The 26217-nt window shown below is 44.5% G+C and overlaps 1 protein-coding gene and 1 long non-coding RNA gene across 28 annotated transcripts in view; one reads left to right on the top strand and one right to left on the bottom strand.

Moving 5' to 3' along the window:
- The window catches only part of TENM4 (teneurin transmembrane protein 4), a 3204727-nt gene that overhangs the window by 3130120 nt on the left and 48390 nt on the right, over positions 1-26217 (top strand). For 22 of the 27 annotated variants that reach the window (XM_078340117.1, XM_078340116.1, XM_078340121.1 and 19 more), the window contains 6 exons: positions 3619-3880; positions 6505-6772; positions 9619-9762; positions 12792-13041; positions 15330-15350; positions 22995-23227. In XM_078340117.1, the coding sequence (XP_078196243.1) occupies positions 3619-3880; positions 6505-6772; positions 9619-9762; positions 12792-13041; positions 15330-15350; positions 22995-23227 (1178 nt within the window). The remainder of the gene's footprint in view (positions 1-3618; positions 3881-6504; positions 6773-9618; positions 9763-12791; positions 13042-15329; positions 15351-22994; positions 23228-26217) is intronic. The other 5 variants (XM_054241401.2, XM_054241403.2, XM_078340123.1 and 2 more) reach the window with 1 other exon arrangement.
- On the bottom strand, positions 16697-21723 carry LOC144578098 (uncharacterized). The gene is made up of 2 exons (XR_013523212.1): positions 21573-21723; positions 16697-19660 (listed from the first exon to the last, which is right to left on the bottom strand). It is a non-coding gene; the product is annotated as an uncharacterized LOC144578098 (long non-coding RNA).

The following is a 26217-nucleotide window of genomic DNA, read 5'->3' on the forward strand; positions in this document are numbered from 1 at the left end:
GGAATTGAAGACCAGCCTGGGCAACATGGCAAAACCTTATCTCTACCAAAAAAATATACAAAAATTAGCCAGGTGTGGTGACATGCACCTGTAGTCCTAGCAACCCAGGAGGTTGAGGTGGGAGGATTGCTCGAGCCCAGGGAGGTCTAGGCTTCCGTGAGCCACGATTGCCCCACTGTACTCCTGCACCCCTGCACCCCTGCCTGAGTGACAGTGAAACCCTCTCTCAAAAAAAGAAAAAAAGAGAAACAGAGGGAGAAAAAGAGAGAAAGAAAGAGAGGGAAAAGGGGGGAAAGGAAGAAAGGAAAGGGAGAAAGGGGAAAAGGAAGAAAGGGAAGGGAAAAGGAAAAGAGGAAGGAGAAAGAGGAGGAAAGAAAGAAAAAGCCAAGGGAATGTATGAGGCCCTGTGTTTTTCTCATCTGTAGAATCGGTAACGCTGCCAAATGATTATGATCATCAGCTTCATTTTACAGATGAGAAAACTGAGGCTTGGAAAGGTGACATAAGTCACCCATGGAGCAAGTAACAGTGTCCAGAATGGCCCTACACTGTTTGGACTTCATCTGAGAACCAGTCCTTCCCTGTGGGGTAACATTCACATTCATATTTAAAGCAGAGTTTCCCTCCCAGAGGAACAGACCTAGCCCCAGCCCACTACTTACACGTTTGGCAAGGCTAGCTGCCCCCAGCTTACTTACCGCCTTGAGAATATGTCTTTTTATGTTTGTCTTTCCTCCATCCTCATATACAACCTCTCATGAAGGGAGCTTGTAAGTCTGGCTAAAGTTCTTTTTGACAGTTAAAAATGCTCTATCAAGGCACAGATGCAATTCAGTTCTGTGACAGAAAAATTGTTCTTTGAGTATTTCCCCAAAACGATGGGAATTCTCTTAGAGAACCAAAACCTGAATTCTCAATTCAAAATAAACACACCGCTGGTGTTTCTCTATCATGGAACAATGGTGGTGCCCACCTTTCTTCACCTGAGTGAGTGAGGAACAGGCAAAGGGGTGATAGCTCCTGTAAAGGGTGGAGGGTCAGGCTTTGGAGCTTGGAGCCCCAAATCTGGGGATGCCATCTACCAAGAGCAGAACTTGGCAGGAGGACAGGATGGTTCCATGCAGAATCCTTGCAGTCTCTGGAGGAGAGAAGAGCAAGCTAGAGCAATGGGCCCATTCCCACATGCTGGATGTATCAGGGTCAAGATGAGATCCTACGTTAGGTCGCTCACACGAGCTACACAGCTGAACCTTAGATTTAACTTCAGTAACGGCCAAATAAGAATGGACGTTGGGTGTTTAGTAAACTGTTAGTTTAGGAGTAGTTGATGGTGTCACTCATGCATTTATCCCATCAACTTTTAACCATCAAGCCCTGGGCTAGTTTCTGAAAAGGCAGAGGACTTGATGTCCCTGTGCCACCGAGCTCAACAAGCAGTTACAGTGCAATGCCATGTGGACTTTGTGAAGGAGTGCATGTGGGTGGTGGAACCCAGGGAGGAAGCTAGAATTTGGACTGGGTAAGGCTGTATGGAGGAGGTGAAGTTCGAGCTGTCCAGAATTTTCCATCCAAAAAAAGCTTATTAAGATAGCCCTTGAAAATGCCTACTGCAGCTCGGTTGTGACAGAAAGAACGCATAAGTTTGAAGTCACCCCAGCAGATAGAATCAGGCCCAGTGAATAAGAAGCTGGAAAGAGAGGGACCCATATTCAGTTTCCAAAAAAAAAAAAAAAGTTCTAACAGTCAGAACTAACCTAAAACAGAACAGCCCTCCTGTGGATATAGCAGTCCCCTCATCTCTGGAATTGTGTAAGAAGGAACTGAATGAGCCCTTGATGGTGGTTCTGTAGAAGGAACTGATGCATCAGATGGGAGAGGGGCCAGGTCAGATGACCGTCAAGTTCTCCAGTGGTTCAGCTATTACTTGATTTTAAACTTTCTGTTTTTAAGAAGGGAACAGACACAAAATTCTATTCTTACATCTTTTTTTTTTTTAAGACAAATTTTTGCTCCATTACCTACTTTGGAGTATACAGTCTCAGCTCACTGCAAGCTCTGACTACCAGATTCAAGCCATTGTCCTGCCTCAGCCTCCTGAGTAGCTGGGACTATAGACGCCTACCACGACTCCCAGTTAGTTTTTGTATTTTTAGTAGAGACAGGGTTTCACCATGTTGACCAGGCTGGTCTCGAACTCCGGGCTCAGGTGATATGCTCACCTCAGCCTCTCAAAGTGCTGGGATTGCAGGCATCAGCCGCTGCACCCAGCCTAGTCTTATGTCTTATTGCATGAGGAACATGGGGCTATAAGTATCAGCCAAGCCATGCCCTCTTCTTAGCTCAGCAGACCTAGCCTGCAGGATTAGTGATATGCCTTGGTTCACACATGGCCTTCTTTTCCCATTGTCTATAATGTGAGTCCATCTGCCATCTAAGCATGTGGCTGCAGAACCCTCAAAACAGGTTCCCTGTGGGGCTGGGCAGTGTCAGAAACATTGGGTGTACAAATAGGAAGAAACTCAGTTTACTTCGATGTTCAGAAAGTAAAAGTGCATGCCAAGGCTTGAATGGGAAAATGCCTTCCTAGGTTTGTCTGCAGGTGATGGGAGTTAAGATGCCAGCACCAAACAGAGCTGCCAGTATGTTTCAGCTGGGTCCCTTCTGGGCACAAGATATTTTGGGGTGAGGCAAGGAAGACTCTGCCTGTACAGTCCCCACAAGCCTGAAACAAAGGCTTTGAAGGGCATCATCTAGGATCAAGGAAGGCCTGGAGACCATCATGGAACAGGCCTATTTGGTGTCACATTAAAGACAGAACTAGGAATAGGAAGGCAGGTTTCTGCTCAGACCTCCCCATCATCCTCAGAGGCTGACGAACAGAGGCTGGGCTGCCAGCTCTCCAGATGCTGCCACAATGATTTCATCTCAACTAGGAGGCTGGTGCTCAGTCTTCTCGTTTCTCTTTCACTTATAAGATACTGTGATTGTAATTGAGCCATCTTTAAGCTGCTTAGCTATTTTGTCATTGCAAAGGTCTTTGTTGAGTAATCTATCACAATTAGAGCTGAAATTGCTGTAGAGTCATAGAATCTTAGAGACTTAAGAATAATCCATTTGAGCATTTGCATTTCACAGATGAAAAAAAAAATGAGCTTTAAAGAGGCTAACTGACTTACCCAAGATCACACAGTAAGTTGAAGGCAAAGCCAGGACCCGGTTTGGGGTTCCTAACACCCAGATCAAGGCTTACTCTGCTTTATTCCCTGACTTTTCACTGGGCTTCAGCTCTGACACTGTTGAAAGGCCCTGAGTACCAGCAACACTACTGTCCGTTCTTGTGTGTCCTGGAAAATGGCTCTCCATAATAGCCGTTCATTTCAGCAAATTCTCTGTGTGAATCATTTTATGGGGAAAAGAAAACTGCTTTCTAAAATCACTGCCATTGTTTGGAGCTGCAGTCAAATCTTTAGGCATTAGAGCCTCCCTCAATAAATGCTCAGACCCTTTGGTGTAATTTTCTCTCCTTTCTTGGTCTCTTTCTTCTCTTTCTCATCCTGGTCCCTGCTCTTCCTGCTCCCCACCCCTTCCCAACCTTCCCAACCTTCCCCTTCCAAACAGCTTTGACTTGGTCACAAATGGTGGCATCTCCATCATCCTGCGGTTCGAGCGGGCACCTTTCATCACACAGGAGCACACCCTCTGGCTGCCTTGGGATCGCTTCTTTGTCATGGAAACCATCATCATGAGACATGAGGAAAATGAGATTCCCAGCTGTGACCTGAGCAATTTTGCCCGCCCCAATCCCGTCGTCTCTCCATCCCCACTGACGTCCTTCGCCAGCTCCTGTGCAGAGAAAGGCCCCATCGTGCCAGAAATTCAGGTACCCAGCTTTCCTAACTGCATTCCACCATGCTTTTATTTCATTTTGGGGGTGGAGGAGAATCTGAGAGACAGTGGAAAGAGAGAAAACACCTCTGTGGGGCTTGGGTCAGGTCCCATCAGCCTATTATACAAAATCCAGCCACCAAATCCCACAATGGCCATGGTGTGAGGGGGTGGGGGCACCCCTCTTACACACGGAAAACACATGAGCCCCTGGAACTGCCTGGCTCACTCTGGTTTATACTAAATTCTCTGTCTTTCCACTCTGCTGGTTAGCTCACTTCCACCTACTTTCTTTTTCCCCAGCCTCCTGTGTCCCTCTCTCATTATTTCTGTTAAAAATATTTAAAATAACTGGTTCTACCAAGAGGAATGAGCCAAAGGATCCCAAATAGTGAGAATTATAATAAAGATTAAATGAGAAAAATGTATATGAGGTGCCTAGCACAATGTCTGTCACCTAATAAGTGCTCAATAAATTTTAGCTATTATTATTAAGATTATTTAACATGAGCTGCCTCTGTGCCAATTAAGGATTGCCTTGGCTCAAATCTATACATACAACGGCTTTACTTAATTATCATTAAAAGAAAGTAATTGGGAACAAAGCATTTTAATCTGATGGAAATCAAGGTAGATATTTTCCCCTAACAAAGCTCTGCCAGTTCAATTTCCTCCACTGTCCCCAGCCCAGTTTCTAATGGCAGAAGCAAGGGCCTGAGGAAGAGGAGAGATGTCAGTGCAGAAGCCTAGGAGAAGTCCCGGTTGTCTCTCCTGCCTAATGAGAACTCAGGTGATGTACCTGTAATGGATTGTGGCGCCGGTGGAGCAAGGAGTTTATACATTTTTGTGTGTGTATTTCATGCCTGGCTGAGCAAACACCTTTCCGTGCATACCCTATTGAGTGGCTTTCGATGCCAGCCAACAAGAAAGACATACAGTCATTTTGAAATTCTCATTGTACTCACAAGTTGAAACCTCCTTTTCAGATTCAGTGCCTGTCTCCTGTCTCAACTACCAGGCTGACCTTTGTTATGAAATGGTTGTCAGTGGAGACAGCTTGCTGGAGAGAAGTAATTTGTTGCTCAACTCAGGCTCAGCTCCAGCTAGACATTTTTCCCAGGAGCAGGGACTCTGGAACAAATGGGGTTGAAGGTCATACCCTCTTTACAGTGCTCCCTGAGCTGGGTGCCTGCACATCCAGTTAGGGCAAAAACCTTGCTTCTTATCAGATTCATGAAATACACATAAACAAACTCTTGAATTTTCCCGTCCTCTGGCAGCCTTTGCAAGTGCTGGGAGATGTGAATTTTAAAGAGTATATTAAAGAAGGTAAATATTTTTGAGAGCATCAGGATGGCACATCAGTCATGCCCAGGGCTTACCAGGTATAAGTCCTGCTTTGCCTCGAACTTGTAAGCTATAGTTTAGGAAGATTGCCTTGGTTTAAGCAAAATCCCTAAAGCTTCCTGCATTCAGGAGAATGGGGTGGGGGTAAACATTCACACTTGTCTATGAAATGGACAGGATGAAAAAGGCACAGATCCACTGTAAACATAGGGTAGAATAGCCATTGTCCCTTGAATAGATACGTTAGCCTCAATTGATTTAATGTCCCTTTCCTGAAACAGAGCCCAGAGCACCAAGCGGATAAAGTTCTCTGCTTTTGCCGTGTGCCTGAGCACGCTGGCATTCATTTAAACTTTCCAACTTAGAACTGGGCTCATTGCACTCAGTAGCTAAATGACCTGAGCCTTCCCTAGGTCACAGCCTTCCCTATACTGTCCATTTGGCACTGGAGCTGGGGCTTACAGTGGCCAGAAGCTCCAGGCAGCCAGTCCAACCCTTCTGTGGATGACCACAGGTCCCTGCCAGGCTGTGGTCTCAAACGTGCATGTTTATTTGTTTGGTAAACATCTTGTAGTCTCTGTTTAATTTCCTGAAAAGGAAAGTCATTTGGAAGAGATCTCATTTGAGGAAAGTTCTGAGAGAGAAACATCCTTCCTGCTTAGGCAGCTGGCTGCAGCAGTCTCTCTTCATGGCACCCGTGCTGCCAGCACCACCAGCAGTAGCAGCAGCACTGCATGCCACCTGACAACATTTCTGTGCTAAGCACTTTACCTGTGTGACCTTACTCAGTCCTCACACAAAGCCAGTGAGGAGACTGAGATTCAGATGTTCCATGAGCTTTCTGGGATAACACAGCGTGAACCAGTGGCAATGTGACCTAAGTATTTTATATGCATTATCCTATGTGTTCCCTCAAAGCTGCAATGAAATGAGTGCTGTCATCCCTGTTGTACAGAGCAGGAGGCTGAGGCTCGGCAAGGTGAGGTGACTTCTGCGGGGTCCCCACATGACAGCTGGTCTCAGAAACCAGGTCTTCTGACATGTTATACTCTTCCTCAATTCTTTCTCCCATCTCATTTATACTTTTCCCCTCCTCCTCCTGCTTCTCTTCACGCTCTGCATCCCCTCTTCTTTCCACTGTTTCCTCTTCCCCTCCCCCTTCTGCTTTTCCCTTTACCACCTGAACACCCAGAGAACATGGGGTCTCACCATCTTCCCTCCACCGGGTGAGTCAGTGACCATCCCTTGCTGTGATCTGCTTCTGCTTTCTAGGCTTTGCAGGAGGAAATCTCTATCTCTGGCTGCAAGATGAGGCTGAGCTACCTGAGCAGCCGGACCCCTGGCTACAAATCTGTCCTGAGGATCAGCCTCACCCACCCGACCATCCCCTTCAACCTCATGAAGGTGCACCTCATGGTAGCAGTGGAAGGTCGCCTCTTCAGGAAGTGGTTTGCTGCAGCCCCAGACCTGTCCTATTATTTCATTTGGGACAAGACAGACGTCTACAACCAGAAGGTGTTTGGGCTCTCAGAAGCCTTTGGTAAGCCTCCTGGCTACAGGACTCAGAGAGTAGCACCTCTACCTCCCTGGTTTCTTCTTCCTTCCTTCCTCTTCTCAGATCACAAATACCTAAGGCTTAATTGACTTTTAAGACCTCTGCATGACTGTCCAGGACCTAAAAAAAATGTACTGAAACATTTGAATGTAGAAGATCCAACAATTACAATAGGGCTACAGAACCAAACAGCCCTGGAAAAGCACCATGGTGGCTTGTGAGGGGCTAAAAGAGGTCGTGTGCCGCAAAGGCTGGGCCAGGTGGACACTCCCTGGCCACTCCACAGCGATCCTGTGGGAACTTACCCATTAAAATAGGAGAGCTGAAAAAAAATGGTTTCTTTCTTTCTTTCTTTCTTTCTTTTGAGCTGCAGGAACTAAGATTCTTTCTTCATCAGAAATACTTTTGGGCCTCTTTACCCAGTCAGAGAGGTCATCTCTTTGTTGTTGCTATTGCCGTCTCTTTGTAAGATGAAACAGAAGTTGGCTGTAGCCTCACCTGGAGTCCCAGCCTCACTTGGCCCTTGGGCTCCCAGGGGCTGGCTGGATGCTTTTCTGCTTCCAGATTAGAGGAGGTCCAAGGAAGGGCTCAGAGCTGGACTCTTAGCAGGCCTAACCCTGAAGAGCTGATCTACCAAGCACTTAAGATTAACCACCCAGCAAATCCCTTCTTGTCTTGAACCCCACTCAAATTTCATTCCCTTAGGTTCAGCAAAAGCAGAGATTCAGCAAAGGCAGAATAAGGAAGCAGAGAAATAATGTTATTTAGAAAGGAAGGAAGTGGGGGAGGAAGAAAAAGAAGGAAGGGGAAGAGAAGGAGGGATGGAGCAGGGAAGAAGGAAGGAAGAGAGTAAGGAGAAGCAATGAAGGGAGGGAGGGAGAGAGAGGGAAGAAAGAAGACGAGGGAGGTGGGAAGGAAATAAGAGAATGTTGCTTGAGCACCTGCCATGGGCAATATGCTCCCCTGTGCGTTTAGTATCTCAGTTAAACCTATACTCTGTGAGTCAAAAATTGTCACCCCCAAATTCTGCATGAAGAAACTGAGGCCCAGAGAAGTAAGATGACTTCCCAGTGATGCACAGCTAGGAAAGAATAGAGCTGGATTTATCCCAGACCTTTCGTATGGGTTTGCATCCCATCCTACCTCATAAGGGCACAGTGGGAGCAAAGGTACAGTCTCTCACTGTTCATGAACCCTGCTGTAGATCAAGCCACTTCTGTCATCTTTTTCAAAATGAGGCCTTATAACCTCTTCAGGTAAAATGAGCACTTCTAGTGCCCACCAGTCAGTTAAGAAGGGAGGTGACTGGATTGGGGCCACTTTCCTGAGATCACAAGTGACCAGTAGAAGGCACAGTGGCTGCTTAAGAGTCCCAGGGACATCTTCCAGCCCATTCCCCTCTTGCCATAAATGGTCGGCAATCTTTCATAGCATCTACAAGAAACTTCAAGGAGCTGCTCAGTTGTTAATTCCTGTCTTGAACGTGTAGTAGGATATTGCCCACTGGAAAATAGTGCCTGCCCAGGAGGATGCTTGGAAGAAATAGCCTTCCTGTCTCTGCTGTTCCTTTCCATTGTCCAGTTACAGAACTTTTTACACAGCCAGGGGCAGGGAGGCTGCCATGTTTAGCCTTCATCCCAGTGACCTTCTAAGGGGGCATGGATTTGTGAGACAAAGTAAATCCGGGGGATTTCTAAGCCTTGAAACCTCAAAGCAACTTCCAGCTTTAAAAGTACCCCAACTAAGTTCCATTTCTATATTCATTATAAATTCTTATTTTTTTTTTAAGTAAAAAAACACCATAGTCATTAATAAAAATTTGAAAAATGGACAAAAATAGAAAAAAGTTATATGTGATCCTATAAACAAATACAACTAGTTTTCTTTTTTCATGTGCAATTTATTTTAATGCAGATTACCATGTACAACCAGTCTTTTCAATCAAGCATTACTCCATAAGCATTTCCCTTGTCCCATGTAATCTTCTTCACTGTAACTTACAGTGGCTTCATAGTATTCCTAGAGTGGATGTACTTGGTTTTGCCTACCCCCTCACCCCTCTTGAACCTTTAGATGACTTTTAAGTTTCCAATATTATAAATAATGCTGCGTTGAAGGCTTTTGTGCACAAAGTATTTTCCATACTATATTCATCTGTTCTCATATTGTTATCAATACCTGAGACTGGGTAATCTCTAAGAAAAGAGGTTTAATTGGTTCATGGTTCTGCAGGCTGTACAGGAAGCCTGGCAGCATCTGCTTCTCAGGAGGCCTCAGGGAGCTTTTTCTCATGGCAGTAGGCAAAGAGAGAGCAGGCATCTTCCATGACAGGAGCAGGACCTGGAGTGGTGGGAGGAGGTGCTGCATACTTTTAAACAACCAGATCTCGTGAGAACTCACTCACCATCATGAGAACAGCACCAAGAGGATGGTGCAAAACCATTCATGAGAATCCACCCCATAATCCAGTCACCTCTCACCAGGCCCCACCTCCAACACTGGGGATTACTATCCAACATGAGATTTGGGTGGGGAACATAGATCCAAACCCTATCACATACTAAAGATTATTTCCCTGGAAGTGATTCACCTAGATCCTTTTAAAGTCATTGATACATTTGTTTTAACTTTTCACCAAACATGAAATTGCTCTTCTAAAATAAAAAATTATTAAGGCTTAGCAACTATTTCACATAGTTCTGGTTGCCACTTAGAAATATGATCCTTTTTTCCTCTTCTACAAAAGATAAGCCAGGGACCTTGCCTACAGTTCTAAAGGCCAAAGAGTAGACTTTGCTCACTTATGTTTTTGCTGCTTTTGTCACCTACAGTTTCCGTGGGTTATGAATATGAATCCTGCCCAGATCTGATCCTGTGGGAAAAAAGAACAGCAGTGCTGCAGGGCTATGAAATTGACGCATCCAAGCTTGGAGGATGGAGCCTAGACAAACATCATGCCCTCAACATTCAAAGTGGTAAGTGGATTCATAGAATTACTTGAACCAGGCTAGGTTGGGATCTTGTCTCGTATCCCTTGGGCCCTGCCAAACAAAAAATTTACGCTTGAATCCCACAGGCTCCTATGTGATCAGAGAGCTCATTCAACAAATATTGCTTGTATGTCTCCTCAGAGGCTTTCACTATGCTAGGCACTGGGGATGCAGAAATGAAAGGCCTCAAGACTTTATTATGCCTGTGAGACACGAATACTCGCCAGGTAGTTTCAGTGCTGTGCCATATACCCTGACATCACAGAGGGAGGCACAGGGTGATTTACAGGCGGAAGAGGAGCACCTCACCCAGTGTCTTGGTTCATAAAGATGTCCTTTGGCAAGAATTCCTGAACTGAGTCTCAGAAGGTCTATAGAATTAGCCCTGTGCATCAAGTAGGGAGAACATTCTAGGCAGAGGGCACAATATGTGTCATAGTACTGAAGCCTAAAAGAAGAGTTACGAGAGAGAGGTTCGTTGTGATTTAAGTAGAGGAAGACATGAAGAGAATAGCAAAAGACAAAGCTTGGGTATGAGCAGCTAGAGTCCAGAGTATGAAGATTAGGACTTTCAGCATCATCCAAAACAAATGTCAAGCCTCTACAAGGTCTAAAGCATGCGAGTGGTACTATCAGATCTGTATTATAGATGACTGACTCTGACCATGAGCCAGGATGGGACAACTAAATATAGTCCTGATGTCAGCTGTCACCTGCCTGATCTTAAAAGGCAGCAAATGCCCATCAAAGCCACAGCATGTGTTGGGGGGAATTGACAAACTAATTCTAAAATTTATGACAGAATACAGATTTGTAAATAGCTAATGCAGCCTTTAAAACAAGAACAAAAAAGAGAGACTCACCAGCTATTAAGCCACGTTAGAAAAACCATAGTATCTAAAACTATGTGGTGCTGGCACAGGAACAGATAAATTGATTCCATGCAATAGAACGTATTCAGAAACTGACATGGGAGGAGGAATTAAAACTAGTTTAGGCCCCAGGTTTCAGAAAAGCCAAAATAACAGAGTTGGAAAAAAGTTAGTTTGCTTCTCATTCACCTCACTTTTTACTCTGCAAATCTGGAAGTAGAGAAGCCAGGGCTGCAGTGTCAGAGACCCAGGCTCCACTCTCTCTGTGCTCCACTCTGGCTTTCATCTCCAAAGTCATGATCCAAGGTGATCACTTCAGGCCCAGCCTTCACATCCTCTTTCCAGCCAGCAGGAAGAAAGTGAAGGACAAAGAGCAAGTCCCTTGCATTGTAAGGACACTTCCCAGCAGCTGCCCATATCACTTCTACTTCTATGCCATTGCAAGAACCTAGCTGTGGATGTAGCTGCCATGGAGCCAGGGATCATGGTCTGTTCCAGGCAGTCATGTGCCCAGTTAAATAGCAGGGATTCTGTAACTGCAAAAGAAGGAAAGCATGGATAGGATTGATGTCAGTGGGCAAGGAGGAGTTTTTGCCACATATATAAGAACTCGGTACCTGACAGAGATAGTGTCATATATCAGTGGAGAATGGAAGGGTGTTTTATAACTTAGTATTGGGAAAATTGGCTCAATATGTAGAGACAAATTAAGTCCTCCACATTGTATACAAAATAGAGACTTTTCCTAAACATCTAAATGTGGAAGATAACCCTTTAAAATTAACGAAGTAAAATATTTAAAAGGCTAGGTACTGTGGCTCATGCCTGTAATCCCAGCACTTTGGGAAGCCAAGGCAAGAGGATTGGGCCTAGCAGTTTGAGACCAACCTGGGCAACATAGTGAGACCCCATGTCTACTAAAATAAATCTTTTAAAAAAATTAGCTAGGTGTGGTGGCACATACTTGTGGTCTCAGCTACTCAGGAGGCTGAGGTGGGAGGATCGCTTGAGCCCAGGAGTTCAAGGCTATAGTGAACCAAGAACGTGCCACTACACTCCAGCCTGGGCAACAGAGTGAGACCCTATCTCAATTTAAAAAAGAAAGAAATTAGTAGAATATCTGTAAAAATCTCAGGAAAGGATTTCCTCAAACCTAACAAAGCACGAACTTTAAAGTAGAAAAAATGATTGATTAGAGTACATAAAAATTAAAGATCTCTATCGAACAAAGGACAGCTTTGACCAAACTAACAGGTAGCAGTTTGGGAGAAGATTTTGGTGATCTGGAAGAGCACAGCTCACTCGGACTTCATTATGGAAGAGGTGAGACAGGGGCCAGAGGATCCAGTTTGGAGGCTATGAAGTGTGCAGGAGGAAATGGAGGATCCGGACTAAAAAGAAACAGGCTAGATATGGGAAGAAGCTTTCGAGTCATTGAGGTCAATGCCCTCATTGTGTTGAGGGGGAAGCAGGCCCAAGGGTAGTCACAGCAGTAAAGAGACCTCTTTGGGAGCTGGAATCAGCCTGTTAACACCGAAGCCAGGTAAAAACCCATCTCTTCTTGATGCTCCTTTGGTGAAAAGAGTTTCACTCATTCATTTCTATAAACATTCATTGGTATCTACTCTGTGTCAAATTCTGTGCTAAGCATTGGAGATAGAGAAAGGAAAAAGACAGAGTCTCCACACTCGAAATGGTACCAATTGAAAGAGAAAAACAAGTAAGTGCGATAAAGAATTCATGCTGTCACAGAGCTGTGGACTAGGTCCATGAGATACGGCCAACCTACCTGAGAGGCAGGCAGTGTAACTGAATGGCTAAGCGCCAGACGCTGGAGCTCTTCCACTCATCATCTGTGTGATCTTGGTGAGGTTGCTTAAGCTACCTGGACAGTTCCCTGTTACAGTAGGGATAATAGTAGTGCCTATCTTATAGAGCTGTGGAGAGAACCAAAGCTGAGTGACTTGTTTAGGACACTCTGGGTTCTGTTATGGGGGCAAGGCAAAGCCTTGAGCTACGATCCTGGAAATGGTTGACGGAGATCTTGCATGCCTTGCAAAATCCGGGTGACTCTGTGGCCAACTGCAGGAAAAGATACCCATTTCCTGCTCCACAGGCAATTCTGTTCTGTCCTTGTCCCAGGCATCCTGCACAAAGGGAATGGGGAGAACCAGTTTGTGTCTCAGCAGCCGCCTGTCATCGGAAGCATCATGGGCAATGGGCGCCGGAGAAGCATCTCCTGCCCCAGCTGCAATGGCCTTGCTGATGGCAACAAGCTCCTGGCCCCAGTGGCCCTCACCTGTGGCTCTGATGGGAGCCTCTATGTGGGTGATTTCAACTACATTCGTAGGATCTTCCCCTCTGGAAATGTCACCAACATCCTGGAGTTGAGGTATGTAAGGTGATGCTTTCTTCACAGTTCCTAATCACATCCCTTTGCCATCCTGTGGGCCCCGCTGCATTACCTACTGAGCCCAGGGAAGTGGGACAGGACAGAGCCTCACCTATCAGACTCTGGGGCATTTAACCTCCCAGCTCAAGCAGGTGCTGCTTCCCCTTGCGGTGAAGACAAGCTACTAAGGACAGGGAGATGTCCCCAGCATCTAAGGTACATCTGTCGCGTAGAAGGCTGCTAGCAGCCCAAAATTAAACTCTTCGGATGCCATTGAAGCTTTCTGTTTTCTAAAACTAAACAGATTAGAATGAGTCACATGAATCTTTATTATACAAACAAGGGGCTAGGTGCCGTTGCTCATACCTGTAATCCTAGCATTTGGGGAGGCTGAAGCAGAAGGATCACTTGAGGCCAGGAGTTTGAGATCAGCCTGTGCAACCTGGTGAGACCCCATCTCTACAGAAAATAATTTTAAAAATTAGCCGGGTGTGGTGGCACCCACCTATAGTCCTAGCTACTCAGGAAGTTGAGGTAGGAGGATCCCTTGGGCCCAAGGGTAGTTTTCTTCGACTGACCAATATAGAAATAAGGCCCACAGCCAAAAACCAGGCAGTGCCTCTCTGCTCCTCAGGTACTACAGAAGCGGCTGAGTCAGGCTCTTTCCCCATCCTGACCCTGAGTGATGAACCACAGCCACACTTACAGCTCAGGGAAAGAACCGATATGTTGGATTTTTCTCTATGTCTCCCTAACCTAGATCATTTTGGAACCAAGACACTGTCATAGGGTGTGCTCTGGGGTCATGGAAAAGCTGTGCTTTAGAGATAAGGGAGCCTTACACTCCCTTGTAGGAGGAATTGCACCAAGCTCCCTCCCAATTCTTTTAGGGAATGGAATCCGCCTGTCTTCTGGGCCAGGGTCCATGTGAGCAGGGCAGGCTCTGGAGCTGGAAAGCCTTCCTCCACAGTGGGCAAGGGAAAAGAAAACTCACTTTTGCTGGGCTCCTACTATTGCCAAGCAAAACAATTCTGTAAGGTATTTATTATTATCCCCCTTTGGTAAATGAGAAGATGGAGGCTTAGGGTATTTAAAGAACCTGCCTGGGGTCCAGCTCCTAGACTGGTGGACCCAAATCCAGAGATCATTACATACCTCTGCCTCGCCAAAGCCTGGTTACCTAGCCCAGTGAGGCCATTTTGACTTAATGCCTTGTTAAGTTCCTCCCTGGAGGGGAAGGCTGTGCTGCAAGAACCTCACTCTGCAGCGCACGTGTGAAAGGAAGGCAGGGCCAACAGCCATGAGCCCTAAAGAGAAGAGTTAGTATCGGCCCCATGCACAGCACCAGACAAGCATACACACAGTAGACTCAAGAAATAAGATATCGGCTGAATGAGAAGAGGACCACCGGTGGAATATTCTCAGTCCTTCTTCTGTCTGTTATGAGTCTGACTGACACAGACATCTGTCAAGGAAGAAGGATCCTTTGAGCATATTTGTGTCAGCTGGCTGCATATGTGGACTACAATAGGAAGCGCCATGGGCGAGGAAATCAGCCCACCTCAGCGGAGAAGCTGTGCAGCTTTGGCCAAATCACTGAACCTCCCTGGACCTCCATTTTTACCTCTTTCCAATAACAGCCCCCATTTTCCCTGCCTCCCTCCCACAATTGTTGGGGAGATCATGACAGTGGATAAGGCAGGGAGGTGTAAGTGAAATTTGAAAAGAAAAATCAGTTTAGAAGTATATTATCATTTTGATATGTTTTCTTCCAGTCTTTTTTTCCTAGGCCTGTTTCTGAGTCATACCCTTCCTTCTAATTATAATCTATCTCCAATTCTGTATCCTATTATGAGGAGGCTCCAGGGAAGCGAACCAAGTTTGGGTAACTCTTCGTAGGGAAGTGTGCATATGGAGACACAGAGCAGTAAGCCTATGTATCTCTGGGTATGTGTCTATACAGAGAAGAGGATCCACTATTCCAATCTCTGGCTTAGCCCTTGTTAAAGCAGCAGAATGTCTCAATCTAGTCCTCTTCCCCCAAAGTCAGCAGTAGTAGTGCAGGTGAAACCATGCCTCATCTATGATACGTAGCTGCTTGTAAGTGAACTCACTGACAAGTAATATCCAATATAAAATATATCAGTGTCATAGCTGCTAAGTCTTTATTTATTATAGTATTGTATAGTACCATTGCTGTCAAGTGTTCAGGCCGCTAATAATGCTTCTAACCCTGCTGCTAACACCTCATTCTTTCTTCTATTCCCTGCTCTCCTGTCTTCTGTCAGAAATAAAGATTTCAGACATAGGTAAGCCAACCAGTGGAGAATTTCCTGCCTCACCCCTGCCTTGTTGCATGCTGTGTGGTAAGCGTGTCAATTTCAGATGACTGTATGGCAGAAGAATCCTGTGTGATTGGAACTGATTGGCAGTAATCAGTTGCATTGAGAGGAAGTCATTAATAGCAGGGATGGGTGGCAGGAGCCTGAATTCCTTGGATCTGTTGCAAAGTGAGGCAGTTACTTTGATACTCTGAAGGTAATATGGGAAAGAATTTGAACCTTGGAATAGTAATTTGAATACCACAGTCTGCTTATCCTTAGAATAAATGAGGATGTCATCCTAACTGCATTGAGTGACTTTGATGGTGATGAAAGGAAGTCCTGAGAACATCTTGATCAGGTGAACAGTCTGGAATAAGACAGATTTCATATGTATACTTCTGGGGGCACTCAAGGTTCCTCAACTTGGGGATGCCAGGCAACCCCTCACAAATGGCTTGCTTGATATCAAGGAGAGAGCGAACTCCAGGAACCAACTGCAGAGATCAATCCTTAAATAAGAATTTTGTCCCAGAGTAGGCTTGTCGTGTAGACTCACAGCAAGATGCAGTAAACAGAAATGGTTCTAGTCAGGCACACCAAGACAAGTGTCTACCTGTCAGCTCTACCTGTCAGCGTCACCTGTCACTGTAGAATTCACCTGACTCCTGAATAACAGTCACCTTGGAGTCCCCTGACCTCACATACCTTGTGGTGACTAGAAAAGTAACCCTGGGCAGAAAGAGCTGTGGCTTGCATGGCCACAGAAGTGGCTCTCAGTTGTCCACATGTGGCTCAGATAATAGTGGCATGGGGATACTGCTAAGTTGGGATGAAAGAAAGTCTTGGGGATGGTGGAAAGAGTCAGACAGACCTAGAATCCAACAATGATTCTATCTTTTTTGACAAAAGTAGATACATTTTTCATGTAATAATTGTATGTGTTATTTTAAGATAATATTCATTATATAAGTAGAAAATAGGATAATAATTATTTAATAATTAACACATATAGAGAGTTTACTATGTAGCAGATAGAGGGTTATGTGCTTTACATGGATTGTAGCATTCTATTCCCAGCCCACTCTGTGAAGTAGATATTCATGATTACATCCAGTAGACAGATGAGAAAACTGAAGCTCCCCAGTTATGTGGTCTTGAAAAAATTCCTTCATCTTTCTAAGCTTTAGTTTCTAACACAAGGTTAATAAAATCTCCCTTGGAGTGTTGTTTTAATGATCACAGAAGATGTTTGTAAACTGTTCAGTACTTTCAGGCACAGGGAGGAGCTCCAGAAATAGTAGTAGTAGTAATAATAATGATAACATACTATAGAGTTAACAGTATTATAATTTATTACAAAAATTATTATATGATAATGATGAGGCTTCCATCTTTCCCAAAAAGGAATTGAATCCTCTTACACCCAAAGACACATGTATTAAAGTAAATCAAATAGAAATTGGTAACAAAAGAAAAAAGGAGGAAACATATGTGATTTATCAGATTAGGCTCTGAGCTTCCTGGCAGCAAGTGTAAATAAGAAAACATAATTATTTTCATACTTTACGTTATCAGAAATGGAAAAACATACCCATTCTTCAGAAGGGGAATGTTTTTTTCCTAACACTGAAATCCGAGATTTTCGATGAGATTTGTATGGATGACACTGAACTATCTAGTGGTCCATGCCTTCAACTTCAGTTGTACAGAAAACACAGAAGTACATGTCACATGAAGGTCTTGGATTAAAGCCTAGCATTTAATGTTGAAACATTCAGTTAGTGGTGGCGGCTGCCTGGGATGCAGCCATGACCCAGAGGGACATAGCAGGGAAGAATCAGGAAGCCAGGTACTGTCCAGCCCTGCTGCACATTCACTGTGTGGCCTTGGGCTGGTTACTTGGGAGTTCCTGCTTTCCAGTCTCATCATCTATAAACTGAAAGAGTTGTGGTTTGGGAATGTTTAGTTTCTGATGTTCAATGATCTTTTTATATATTCATGGTATGACTTTAAACCCTTCGTCAATTCATTGTTTTCTTGGGTACTAATAACTTTCTAAGATGAACCAAAGTAGAAGGGAAAAAAAGGAATTACTTTCTGCCTTGCAGTTTTCCAAAGGCAACCAGGAGACAGAAAGCCTGAGTTCAGCTCTGATGTTAACTGCCACCTGGATATTGGCAAATCTCTTCCTTTCTCTGGGCTTCAGTGTCCCCATCACTGGACATAAATGTTGGAGATGGATTTAAAAAAATTACACAGTTGTGTCCACTTCCTCCATTAACTCTCTCAGCCACTCCCAGTAATATGTCTGGCCCCATTGCTGGCAGCTTGAGCCTGTGCCTGGGCTTCCCCAGGGCAGACTCATCTCTGCATTTTGCTTTTCCAACCTCAGTGCCAGCCTGCCATGCCGAGCATGCTCAGTCAGAAACCCATAATCCACGGGGCGTCTTCCTTTATGGACTCCTTCAGGGAACAAGCATCTTTGCCTCTTCCCAGAGCTCTTCCCTAGGGTCACAGAAGGTGTTTGAAGCCTTTTCTTCACAAGTACATTTGAACTCAAGTGTCCATCAAACCCAGCTACACATACTATATTAACTCACAGCCCTTAACTGTCCCAGGAAATAGGTTGAACAGGACAAAATAAAGTTTGACATACTTAGTGTTTCCATTATGCACCAAATCTTCTAGGAGTTTCTGAAGTGACCAGCTTTGCTTAAAAGCTGCCATTTGTTGAATATTTTATTTTTTAGTGGAACAGGCACTATGCTCAGAGATTTATATTCTTCATGAAATTTTGTAACAAAATAATCTTTTGAAATAGATGTGATTATCCTCATTTCTCAGCTTAAGAAAACCAAGGCTATGAAGTGATGTGACCAGGGTCGCTTAGCCAGATGGATGGCAGAACTGGTATTTGAACCCTTGACTGTGTGGCTCCAGCGCTCAGGCTCTTCCACTGGTTCTGAAAACCAGGGAATTAAGTTCTGCCAGGGCTGCCACCTTCTGTGGTTGAAGGACACTCCTTTGCATGAGGCAGACCTTACTCAGAGACAAAGAGAATTCTCATTCGGAAGCAAGTGAGCCTATATGTCTCTACAGACTCCTAGGCTCTCAGATCCTACTGGGAAATTCCCAACACCATCCAAAATGAGGGTAGAAAGAAGCTTGGCTTCAGCTCATTAACTTCAGAAATGGTACCCTGAAGGCCTTTTGATTTTATGTCACTTCCAGAGAGACTAAGGTTATGTTCGAGGAACTAGAAAACAATGTGGGTCCTCAGAGACTTCTACAGCAAACTGAAAATGAAGTTGTGATCTTACTCAGTGTCCAGCCCTGCTCAGGATACTGGGCATCAGAATTGAATCAGACATGGTCCCTTTCCTAGAGATGCTCCCTGTCCACACAACCAGGCCTGAGGCCTCAGCTGTAGCTTCCATCTCATGCCCTGAGACATTTACGATTTGTAGAGTATTCTAAGGCCTTACTGCTCAAAAAACAGAGAAGCAACATTGGCATGCTCTGGGAACTTGTTAGAAATGCAGACTCTCAAGTTCTACACCCCAGAACTACTGAACTGAAATGTGCATTTTAGCAAAGGCTCCAGGTGACACATTAAAGTTTAAAAAGAACTGCTTCAAGGCCATGGTTCCCAAATCTGGCTATGCCTCCAAGTCACCTGGAGAAACCTCAAAGGTATAGGTGCCCACACCCTTTAATCATTATTGGTAAGCCTTTTGTTAAAGCTCTCCAGGCCATTCTGATGTGTAGCCATGTGTGAGAACCACCACTCTAAGATTGTTAGCAGTGAGTGTTTCCTATGTATACTCCAGCCAGGGAGGCTGATATCCTTTCATAAATTCAGCAGAAATTTCTGGAGTACTTATTCTGCATCATCGCAGTGCAGAGCAGCAGAGGCTGGTAGTCAGTCCTTGCCCTTGAGTAGTTCAAGATTTCATCCAAGAGACAAACAGAAAAGTTTAATTGGTGCCACAGATACTAAAAATACAAACTTCGTAAGCTCTAGGGGAGACACAATGAAGGAAGTGGTCAGTTCTACCAGTGGGGAAGAAGTGAGGGTTCAGGAATGGTAGTACAGATGAGCTGAACCTCAGAAGATGAGCAGGTACTCCCAGGTGAATATGGGTAGAGGAAGCTTTTAGATCCTGAGCAGCAGGGTGAGGAAATAGAAAGAACGCAGACTTTTGAGTCAAGCAGAACTCAGTTGGAATTTCACTCTGCCACTTGAGAATCTGTGGTCCTAGACAAGTCACTTCACCTCTTCCAGTCTCAGTTTTCTGAAATATAAGGGAGAAAAGTACCTACATTATATGGTAGTTGTGAAGAAAATGAGGTCATGCATACATCAAGTGCTAGCACAGTGTCTGAGACAGATCGGCATCCATAGGTGGTCACAGATTCATTCCTATCAGTGGTAGTCATCTCTGCAGCTCTGTTCTGCAGACAGGTGGCACCGCAGCCTGGTGGCGTCTAGATGGGCATCACAGACGCAGGTGCAGCTCCCGGTGCCAGGTGGCACAAGGACAAAATGAGTTGAAGAGTGTTCTAAGAGCTCTGCAAACTAGGAAGGGCTGTTGAGATGTATAATTTCATTTGATCCTAATAACAAGCTTGTGAGCATAGCCGAGCAGGGACTTAATCATTTGACAACTAAGGGACCTCCGATTTGAACTATTTAGGTGACTCACCCAAATGAGAGCCCACACCTTCTAATTTCAAAGCTAGTTGTTGTTTTCCCTATGTTTAACTTACCACCAGACCTCAAATTTGTCCTTGGGCTGAAAGATGCAGCCACAACTTTTATAGACTCTGAGGTAATCCTGACAATGCCACCCTGTCCTGGAATTCACTGATCTGAGAAACTCCACCTGAGTGACACTACTCTGGAGCAGTGCAGGGACACATGAGCTGGAAACTTAGGGGGCTAATATAAGTGGACAGGGCCCCCTCACCATACCCCCTCAGGGACCATTTTCTGCCAAGGTAAATAGCACCAGTTTATCATGAGTGACGTGCAAATAAATGAGAAACATCACCCCACCTCAGCACTGTCATCAGAAAAGCAGAAAGATCAAGGCTGCCCAGCATTACAAAGTAGGATCTAAGGTCACTGCATTTTATTTAGCCAGAATTGATGTCATCTGGGAAGATTATATCTGTGCTACATTCAAGGGGAAGTCACAGGGAACATTTCAAAATAGACAGGATACTTGTCCTATTTACTGCTACCCCAGAAGAGAAGTAAAAGAAGAGCTAAATAATGTAAATGCAAACACTACCTAAGTAATCTAAAAATAGACATGCCATCTACTTAAAACAAGTGACTACTATTGGCTAGAAGGCACAAAGCAGAACATTGGAAAAACAAAAATGAATAAAATCCAGTCTCTTCCCTTCAAGCATTGATGATCAGGTTTTGGAGACACACACATAAATGAACAGTCACAGCTTTATGTCCTATCATCCAGGAATGAATGGATACAAACCTCCACACACAGGGAGAAGGGAAGGTTTACAGAGGAACATTTAAACTGATATGTGAAGAGTGAGTAGGAAAGGGAGGGGCAGGGCATACTGCAGAGCAGGAGCAGCAGGTGCAGGCAGCCTTGAGGTGTGCTGCAGGGACAGATAGGTCTGTGGCCAGATGCAGGGTATCTGGGAGGGGAGGGAGGCTGGGAGGGTGGAGCAGCACAGCACAAATCTGGGATTTGTTGGGGGAGGGCGAGTCCTAACTTCTCTGTAAGAATCAGGGAGTCCCAGAAGGGAATGCATTGAAATGGCAGGTTGGTATTTGGGTTAGATCAAGAAGAATGGCTTGAAGAGGACCCAGGCTACAGGCTGAGAGACCTGCCCTTGGTTCAGAAAAGATGTAATGGAACAGGAGTTTTAGGGTTAAGGAGGAAGGACAGTTGGAGAAAATCATACCAGGTTAGTTGAATTTAGGGAGAGAAAACAAAGGAAGGAAAGCCTTCAGTCTGGATGCCTGGCCCTTTTCGAGGTAGCCAGTCCCCAAGGACACTGTCCAAGACAAGAGACATTTATAATGACAAACCTCCCAGGGCCAGATTAAAACCCTCAGTGACCTAGATATGGAAAAGATTATGATGCCCCAGGCTTCATAGGGAATTCATAAATCACCAATCTGTAAAATAAAATTTTGCTTTTCAAAAGAACCCAAAACTTACATACCTGATAAATGCAAAATAGCTTCTTTCTAGACTTCTCAAAATCTCTTGCATTCGTCTTGAAAGGGGTCTGCAGTGCTCCGGCCCTGATGGTGCTCTCATCACTGTTTAGTCTGTCCCAAGTCCCCTAGCACAGTTTCTGCCTCATTGTAAGTGAAAATGGCCAGCACGAGGCCATCCAAGCCAAACAGAGAGAGCTTCATTTGAATCAAAGTACTTTCCGGAGACCTGGATGGCGTTGCCAATATTGAGATGCAGTTTTAGGGCTCAGCAAATGTTCAGGCCATGCACAGGAACTCCAGATTAGCTTCTCAAAAGCGCTGAATTCAACTCCAGTGTGCTCTAGACTTGAAAGAAATTGTGTATCAGTACCAGGGGATAGAAGAATTCAGATTTAATAAGAGATATCTACTACATAGTCATCTCCAAGTGCAAGAAGAGACACAATCATGGGTATTTAAAATAATTATTATTATTGACCATCTACACTATGCTAAAAGTAGCTTTTTATTATTTTCTAATTTCCCCAACATACCAGCAAGGTAGCTGTTAACACCCCCATTTTGCACATAAAGACAGTTTGAGGCTCAGGAGACCAGGTAACTTGCCCAAGTTTAAGAACCAGGAAATTACAGAACTAGACTTGGAACCCAAACTGATCTGATTCCAAATCCTGTGCCTTTTCCTCAGCCTATGGCTAGAGACAGTGCTTTGTCTCCCCAGTGCCTCTATGTAGTCAAGCTTCTCTCTCCTCTGTTGGCACAAGCCTGGTCTTTATAACTGATTTCCAGAAACAGAAACATCATCGGCACTGCTCTTCTGTGTTGCTTATTTTTTGGGGGGGGTTCGCTGCAAATTACAAACTAATCCTGCTATTCATTTATATCTGACTGCCAGAGGGAGACTCCTGGGCTCCTGATAAGTATAACATGAGTATCAACTAAAAACAGTGTTGATGTTGACCAGGAGTCAGAGCCAGCTGGGGTTTCATCTGTCAGTCCCAAGATGGAGATGAGGGATTGCTGTAAAAATCCTCTGGAAAGGGGCTTGTGTTTGTGAACTCTTGAAGTGTTTTTTTAAAGTCAAGAGCATCCATGTTTCTAGCTGAATGAACGGGCCACCTCTGGTAGGCCTCAGTGATCATCTTCTTAAGAAAACATGTATTTAGCACCTGATACAAAGATGGCACTGAGCTGGTCATCTCAATCATTGGCATGGGGTTTTTGCAAGAACAGTGGGTGGGAAGGATAGTTAAGGCAGCCACTGAGGTCAGAAAAGTTGGGGAACCATCACCCAAAATAGGGGTATCGTCTCCATAAGACATTTTGGCTTGGATTCTAAAGGGCCGGGGGTTCACCTGTGCATCTCTAACTACTCGCAGGAAAGAAGAAAATGCCCACCAGTTGGCCATGTCTTTGTTTTCTAGTCACAGCCCGGCACACAAATACTACCTGACCACAGACCCCATGAGCGGGGCTGTCTTCCTTTCCGACACCAACAGCCGGCGGGTCTTTAAAATCAAGTCCACTGTGGTGGTGAAGGACCTTGTCAAGAACTCTGAGGTGGTTGCAGGGACAGGTGACCAGTGCCTCCCCTTTGACGACACTCGCTGCGGGGATGGTGGGAAGGCCACGGAAGCCTCACTCACCAATCCCAGGGGTAAGCCCTTGCCTTAGAAACATTGTCAGTAACATTTATTGGGATATTGTTCATTTCAGAAAAATATGCATGATTGATAATTGTGAAAATTTTGGGAAAATAACAAGAAATATAGGGAGGATGGTGAAAACTGTGATAATTCCACCTGCTAGAAATATTCCCAGTTAACATTTCCTGTCTTCTCTCCTAGTCTTTTTTCAAAGTGTTTGTGTGTATGTAGTGTTTGCTAAAAACAATGAGATCACATTAAGCAAACTGTTTTAGCAAATGCTGTTTTCCCCCAAATGCTAGATCATAAACATTTCTCCATGTCATTAAATGGTTTCTGTGTACGCATTTTTAATGACCATAAAGTATTCCAGCAAATGGATGTCCCAGTCCTCTACTATTAGATGTGTATGCTGTTTCTCATGTTATTGTTGTACAAAAAACATTTTAGTGCATCATGTTTTCATATGTGCATATGCTTTTGGGTGGGGTAACTGTAGATCTCAATTCTGAGTCCCTGAAGAAGTTGAACCTCTAAATGCCTGCAATCACAATTTTTCATTCTCTTATTCAGCAAATATTTGAGTACATAGAGTACAGTGGTTGCATAGATAAGTTCATTGTAGCAGAATAAATAAGACTTGAGTATAAATCACTGTGACTTGGGCGAGAGGAAGAAAGAGCTGTACATGGGGGTGTAGAGCCAAGAGAGACCCCTGTGCCTTGGAGACTGGGAAAGCTGTTTGGAAAAGCCATCATTATCCATACTCAGCAGAGTGTTCACTCTGTTGCAAGTCCTACAGCCAGTGACTTACAGTGTCTAAGCCCCAGCGTTCTCACTGATAGAGTGGGGATAATAATGCCATCTCGGTCAACCTCCTAGGCTTATTCTGATGGTCAAAATTCATATGTTAAATAATTCTTTAGAAACTTTATAAATGATTGTATTATTAAATAGTCCCAGATTTCAGGGCCCAGTTTCAAATCAAAGCAGAAGATTCTAGTGAAATCAGACATTCAAACTCAGACTTTGTCATCTACAGCTGAGTGACTTTGGGCAATCACTTAAGCTCTCTGAGCTTCATTTTCCTTATCTATGTAATAGGGATATGCTGTACAGTGGTAATACAGATTGAATATTGTTAGGAATGTAAATGTTTAGTACAGTAGTACCAGGCAAATGGTAAACATCCCATAAATGATGATTCCTATTATTTTTGTTCTATTATATCACATCATGTCATATCACATTGTCTCTACCACATACCTGGAGTGTCAGGTGGTAATTGTGTGGGGTAAATGCTGTTATCAACAAAGGTTAATCCCTCCTAATTATGATTTCCAAATACTAGAGAGCAGCTGGGAATGGAAGGAACCATAGGCTTGCACTTAGAAGCCCTATGTGGTTTTCCTCTGCCGCTGGCTGGCTCTAGGACCTCCTCCTCTAGGCCTCAGTTTCCGCATTGGTCAATGAATGAACAGGCTGGGCTGAATAATCCCCAAGACTCTTTTCAGCCACAACATTCTACTCTCCTAGGTTTAAAACCATTTTTTTTCTGAGAGTTTTTATTCTCTCCAGGGCTTTTTCAGTTGTCTCCACATGTGTGTTTGCTTCCCCACTCTTGCAGCCCCCATCCTCACACAGATGAAGTGGCAGTGCATTTACCCAAAAGCCCATGATTAACCCAGATAGAAATGACAAGGGTGCCACGATATGCAGGCACTTTGTAGCACAGAGGAGAAAAGATGTCCATCTACTTAACACAACAAAAGGAGAAAAAAATTCAAGTAATTAATCAGGGACAGATCACTTCTATTAGCCTGTGCAGCCAACTCTGTAAACAAGAAGCCCAGCTATTCATGGAGCACTCAACAGTCCTAACAGATGGAAGAGTAAAACAGGGCATAGCTAGGCAGACAAGAAAAGGTCTGTCTTGGCACTTAAAGAATGAAATTAATGTACATTTGAAACAGGACCATGAGAAAGGCTTCCCAGCCTTGAGGCTGCCTGGTCCTCTGTGTGAAATCACTCTCCAGCCTGAACAGCCTAAGAAGGAACAGCTGGTGCTCCAGCAGTTTCTCAGCATTCAGAGGCCCCTGGGCTTCTTAAAGCACCCTGCTGGCCAGTGAGAGTCACATGGGCCCCCGGACGAGGGCCTTGAAACCCTCAAAGCGCTGGCCACTTTCTCATCGTTACAATGGTCATTAATAATTATTGAAGGCTAATTACTACAAGTCAGTCAAATATTAGAATCCTTGTTTTATCAATGAGGAAATGAAGACCTAAAAATGAAGTAATATGCCTTTTAATACAATTGGAAAATTTTATAATTCCAGTCTCTCCGCTTTGGTGAAGCCTTCCTGACCCTTCTTCCACTGCCTTCCCCAGAGAAAACAGAGCAGACCAAAGTGACCAGAATCTCCTGCATTTTACCATGACCCTCTTGAGTCAGTCCTTTCCTATGATGTTCACATGGTTCTGATTCATTCTTTTGCCTTCCAATCTAAACTGGGTGCTCCCTGGGGCCATGTCTCATCTGTATCCCATGACAGTTCATGGTTATGTCTTATGTCTGACTCTTGCCTTTCTGAACCTGGGGTGGAAATTACTATGACCCATGAACACTATTTTTTTTTTTTTGAGATGGAGTTTCACTCTTGTTACCCAGGCTGGAGTGCAATGGCACGATCTCGGCTCACCGCAACCTCCGCCTCCTGGGTTCAGGCAATTCTCCTGCCTCAGCCTCCTGAGTAGCTGGGATTACAGGCACACGCCACCGTGCCCAGCTAATTTTTTGTATCTTTAGTAGAGACGGGGTTTCACCATGTTGACCAGGATGGTCTCGATATCTTGACCTCGTGATCCACCCGCCTTGGCCTCCCAAAGTACTGGGATTACAGGCTTGAGCCACCGCGCCCGGCCCCCATGAACACTATTAAAGCATGCCTTGCTCCCAGTCCCAGCTGTCCCCTGAATTAGTATTTCCAGGAGTTAGGCCAAC

The sequence above is a fragment of the Callithrix jacchus genome, chromosome 10 (genome assembly GCF_049354715.1).
Source record: "Callithrix jacchus isolate 240 chromosome 10, calJac240_pri, whole genome shotgun sequence".
NCBI classification, from domain to species: domain Eukaryota; kingdom Metazoa; phylum Chordata; class Mammalia; order Primates; family Cebidae; genus Callithrix; species Callithrix jacchus.